General features: G+C 43.3%; 1 protein-coding gene across 1 annotated transcript in view; it reads right to left on the reverse strand.

Moving 5' to 3' along the window:
• FBF1 (Fas binding factor 1) overlaps window positions 1-1,656 on the reverse strand; it is a gene marked incomplete in the record, with an annotated part of 244,589 nt that extends 242,933 nt beyond the window's left edge. Inside the window, 2 exon segments of the mRNA XM_073606133.1 lie at window positions 1,086-1,107; window positions 1,407-1,656. Of these exon segments, the coding sequence (XP_073462234.1) occupies window positions 1,086-1,107; window positions 1,407-1,409 (25 nt within the window).
• Window positions 1,657-4,654: the final 2,998 nt, after the last annotated feature.

Here is a 4,654-nt window from a genome sequence, read left to right on the forward strand (position 1 = left end):
CACAGAGAGAGAGAGCGCGAGAGCGCAGAGAGAGAGAGCGCGCGAGCGCAGAGAGAGAGAGCGCAGCGAGCGCAGAGAGAGAGAGCGCGCGAGCGCAGAGAGAGAGAGCGAGCTCGCAGAGAGAGCGCAGAAGAGCGAGAAGAGAGAGAGCGCAGAGAGAGGAGAGTGAGAAGAGAGAGCGAGAGTGAGAAGAGAGAGCGAGAGTGAGAAGAGAGAGCGAAAGTGAGAAGAGAGAGCGAGAGTGAGAAGAGAGCGAGCAGAGAGGAGAGAGCGCAGACGAGCGAGAAGAGAGCGAGAAGAGAGAGCGAGAAGAGAGCGCAGAAGAGCGAGAGCGCAGAGAGAGAAGCGAGAGCGCAGAGAGAGAAGCGAGAGCGCAGAGAGAGAAGCGAGAGCGCAGAGAGAGGAGCGAGAGCGCAGAGAGAGGAGCGAGAGCGCAGAGAGAGAAGAGAGAGCGCAGAGAGAGAAGAGAGAGCGCAGAGAGAGAAGAGAGAGCGCAGAGAGAGAAGAGAGAGCGCAGAGAGAGAAGAGAGAGCGCAGAGAGAGAAGAGAGAGCGCAGAGAGAGAAGAGAGAGCACAGAAGAGCGAGAGAGAGAGTGAGAAAAGAGAGCGCAGAGAGAGTAGAAAGAGCGCAGAAGAGCGAGAGCGAGCAGAGAGAAGAGAGAGCGCAGACGAGCGAGAGGAGAGAGAGCGCAGACGAGCGAGAGGAGAGAGCGCAGAGAGAGAAGAGAGAGCGCAGAAGAGCGAGAGAAAGCAGAGAAAGAAGAGGAGTGCAGAAGAGCGAGAGAGAGCAGAGAGAGAAGAGAGCGCAGAAGAGCGAGTATTTTTTACCAAAAAATTGAATTTGAAAAACTGTTGCACAAAATACTGTGCGGAAAAAAAAGCACCCACCATTTTATTCTTTACAGTCTTTGCTTTAATTAAAATATATAATGCTTGGGGTTAAGTATTTTCCAGCAAAAACAAAAAAAAAAAGAAAAGGAAGAAGATTTTTACATATAAACAAAAGAGGGTGTCACAAAAGGCCTGGTCGTTAAGTGGTTAAAACAGTGTGGAGCGGACAAACATACACAAGGTACTAACCTTTCATCCTCTTTTATTCTTGGAAGCCTAGAACAAAATAAAGACATATTTATTTAGGTATTTATGGAAAACTTACTAAACTTTGGGGGTCAAACATAACATAGTGTGAACACAGAGAACTGAAATGTTAGTTCATGACTGCCATGCTGGAATCCAGCTGCATGCCCCATTGATGATAGATTCGGATTGTACTACAAAGTGAGACTAGAATCAAATAATATTAAGAAAAGGGAACACTGTGCAAAAACTACCAGGGCGCTCGGTCTGGGATAAGAGTGACTGGTCTATGAATGTAGTGCCTATGGAGGGTAATAGAGCTCACACACCATGCTCCGGATGTCTTCTCTTCACACTCGTCGTCTATGGACCTGACCTCAGCCGGACACAATACAGCACCCACATAGACTGGAATAAATCATATCGCTCACTGCTAGTCCTCCGACGCCGGAAAGCGTCTCCTCATCACTATAGAAACTGCTGTTTTACTGGGCTTTCATGGTCACATGACCCGGGGATGTTTCGATAGGAAAGTCTACTGACCCAAACAGCCTACTTCCTCCATAGCCCTTCCGGCTGAGAGCGGAGCACTATGGGAGTTGTAGTTCCGCCCATAGACCTGTGCTTACTATAGTATTTAGGGATGATCTGATTACATTGATGAGGAGAGTGAGAGGCATAGCTATCAACTGTCCCTGAAAACAACTCCCTTCTCCCCGTACACGGGTTTAAATAAAGCACTTGACATGCACAATGACAGATAAAGGGGTGGAGGGAAGGAAAGGAAGGGGAGATTTAAAATGTTGATGGTTGGTTAAATAATCATTTTTGTTTGGTTTTGTGTTTAGTGTTGCATATTATTGATTTCACTAATATGGGTTACTGGAACTAGAAAGAAAATAAGGGTTATAAATAGACAATGTAAAATGTTGTAGTGAATCTCTTGTGATGGATATGTTTTGTTAAAATAAAATATCTTTATTATATAAAAAAAAAAAACTGTCCTGATTTGGAGCAATGTCCCTCTGTCCCTCATTCCTGCTCATTTGTCCCTCATGTTGGTCTGATCTATATAGATGTATATAAAATGCACTTTTTATCTATCAAAAAGTGTTTCCCAGTGCTAAACCTTTCATCTGATTTCTAAATTGCTGCATTTGTAAATTCCAAAAGCCAATATAAAGGAATAGTAGTGGTAAAAAAAAAAGCACGTGTGTGTTTAAGCAATCTTGTTTTTGTATACAATTCTCCTTTAAGGGGACGTGGCAAGGGGTGTGTCCTATGCCTGCATACTTTTGCTGATAGGTGTCCCTCATTCCCATCTCAAAAAGTTGGGAGGTATGCATACCTCCCAACTGTCCCCGATTTCGAGGGACTGTCCCTGATTTGGAGCAATGTTCCTCTGTCCCTCATTCCTCCTCATTTGTTCCTCATTTTGGTCTGACCTATATAGTTGTATATAAAATGCACTTTTTATCTATCAAAAAGTGTTTCCCAGTGCTAAACCTTTCATCTGATTTCTAAATTGCTGCATTTGTAAATTCCAAAAGCCAATATAAAGGAATAGTAGTGGTAAAAAAAAAAAAAAACACTTGTGTGTTTAACCAATTTTGATTTTTTTGTACAATTCTCCTTTAAGGGGGTGTGGCAAGGGGTGTGTCCTACGTCTGCATACTTTTGCTGATAGGTGTCCCTCATTCCCATCTCAGAAAGTTGGGAGGTATGGATCAGTGATACTACTATACATTGTAATAATGACACTGGCTGGGAAGGGGTCAATGTCTAGGGCAATCAAGGGGGTAAATGTGCGCCAAACAATGTGAAATGTGTGTAATGTGTGCTGCTTTTACTAACACATTAGCAGGGATAAGAAACAGAAAGATTGTTCCCTCTGTACAGAGCCTCTGGGCTCTGATTGGACACAGCTGATCAGCAGGTCCCGGCCATGAATCATTGGCTGGGACTTGCTGACAGACTCCCATTGTGTACAGTCACAGTGGGTGTTGGCTAGGGGGTGCGCATGTGCACGTCCTAAACCCGGAAGCAGGCAGCAATGTACCAGTACGCTGCGGGTGGTCCGAAAGTGGTTTATGGCCTGTCCACACCAGAACAGTGTGGAAAACACTGCAGTTGCGACCTGCAGTAGGTGTCAATGTTAAGTTGATTACAGCCCAAATGCAGGTTGCAAACGCAGTGCGTTTCCTGCACCGCATTGCATGGTACCATACAATCCAGTTGTAGTTTGTTTTTCAAGTAGCACATGCACTACTTTTGCAAAATGAATGGACTCAAATCGCGCTGCATTGCACCACATGTGAATCGCACAGGAATGCACAGCTCGTTCCTCTGCGATTCCTGGTGTGAACTGGTCTTAACCACTTCTGGACCGCCGCACGCCGATATATGTCCTCTTCTTCAGCGGGCGATCTGGTTAGCGATAATAGTGGTCTCTGCGGTGGATTTGCCGCGAGATCACTTTTATCGGCGGCAGGAGAGGCACACCCGCTCTCCGGTGCCCTCCGACGCTTGCCAGAGCCATCGGTAGTGGCGGAGTCGATCAGATCCTTCTCCTTCCAGGGTATGGAGACGAGTGAGGGGAAGATGGCCCCCACCCATCTCCATACCATTGAAAACGTCAAACGTCACTTCCGCCCATAGCTCTTAAAGGGCCTTTTTTTTTTTTTTCAAATGACAATTTTTTTTTTATTGCATTTTAGTGTAAATATGAGATCTGAGGTCTTTTTGACCCCAGATCTCATATTTAAGAGGACCTGTCATACTTTTTTTTCTATTACAAGGGATGTTTACATTGTAATAGGAATAAAAGTGACACCATTTTTTTTTTAAAGAACAGTGTAAAAATAAAAAATAAAAAGGTAAAATAAATAAGAAAAAAAAAAATGTAAACACGTTCCGTCCCGCTGAGCTCGTGTGCAGAAGTGAACGCATACGTGAGTAGCGCCCGCATAAAAAAATGGTGTTCAAACCACACATGTGAGGTATCGTTGCGATTGGTAGAGCGAGAGCAATAATTCTAGCCCTAGACCTCCTCTGTAACTCAAAACATGCAACCTGTAGAAGTTTTTAAACATCGCCTATGGAGATTTTTAAGGGTAAAAGTTTGTCGCCATTCCACGAGCGGGCGCAATTTTGAAGCGTGACATGTTGGGTATCAATTTACTTGGCGTAACATTATCTTTCACACTATAAAAAAAATTGGGCTAACTTTACTGTTGTCTTCTTTTTTTAATTCAAAAAAGTGTATTTTTTCCAAAAAAGTGCGCTTGTAAGACCATTGCGCAAATATGGTGTGAAGGAAAGTATTGCAATGACTGCAATTTTATTATCTAGGGTGTGAGAAAAAAATGTATAATGTTTGGGGGTTCTAAGTAACTTTCTAGCAAAAAAAAAAACTGTTTTTAACTTGTAAACAACAAATCTCAGAAAGAAGCTTGGTCATTAAGTGGTTAAAGCACTAAAACGTTAGGTCCACATAAAACTATTAACAAATAAAAACTTTTTTTTTTTTTTGCTTTTGTTTTTTGTTTTTTGTTGTTTTAATCACAAAAGAAACAAC

The sequence above is a fragment of the Aquarana catesbeiana genome, linkage group LG12, assembly GCF_042186555.1.
Source record: "Aquarana catesbeiana isolate 2022-GZ linkage group LG12, ASM4218655v1, whole genome shotgun sequence".
NCBI classification, from domain to species: Eukaryota; Metazoa; Chordata; class Amphibia; order Anura; family Ranidae; genus Aquarana; species Aquarana catesbeiana.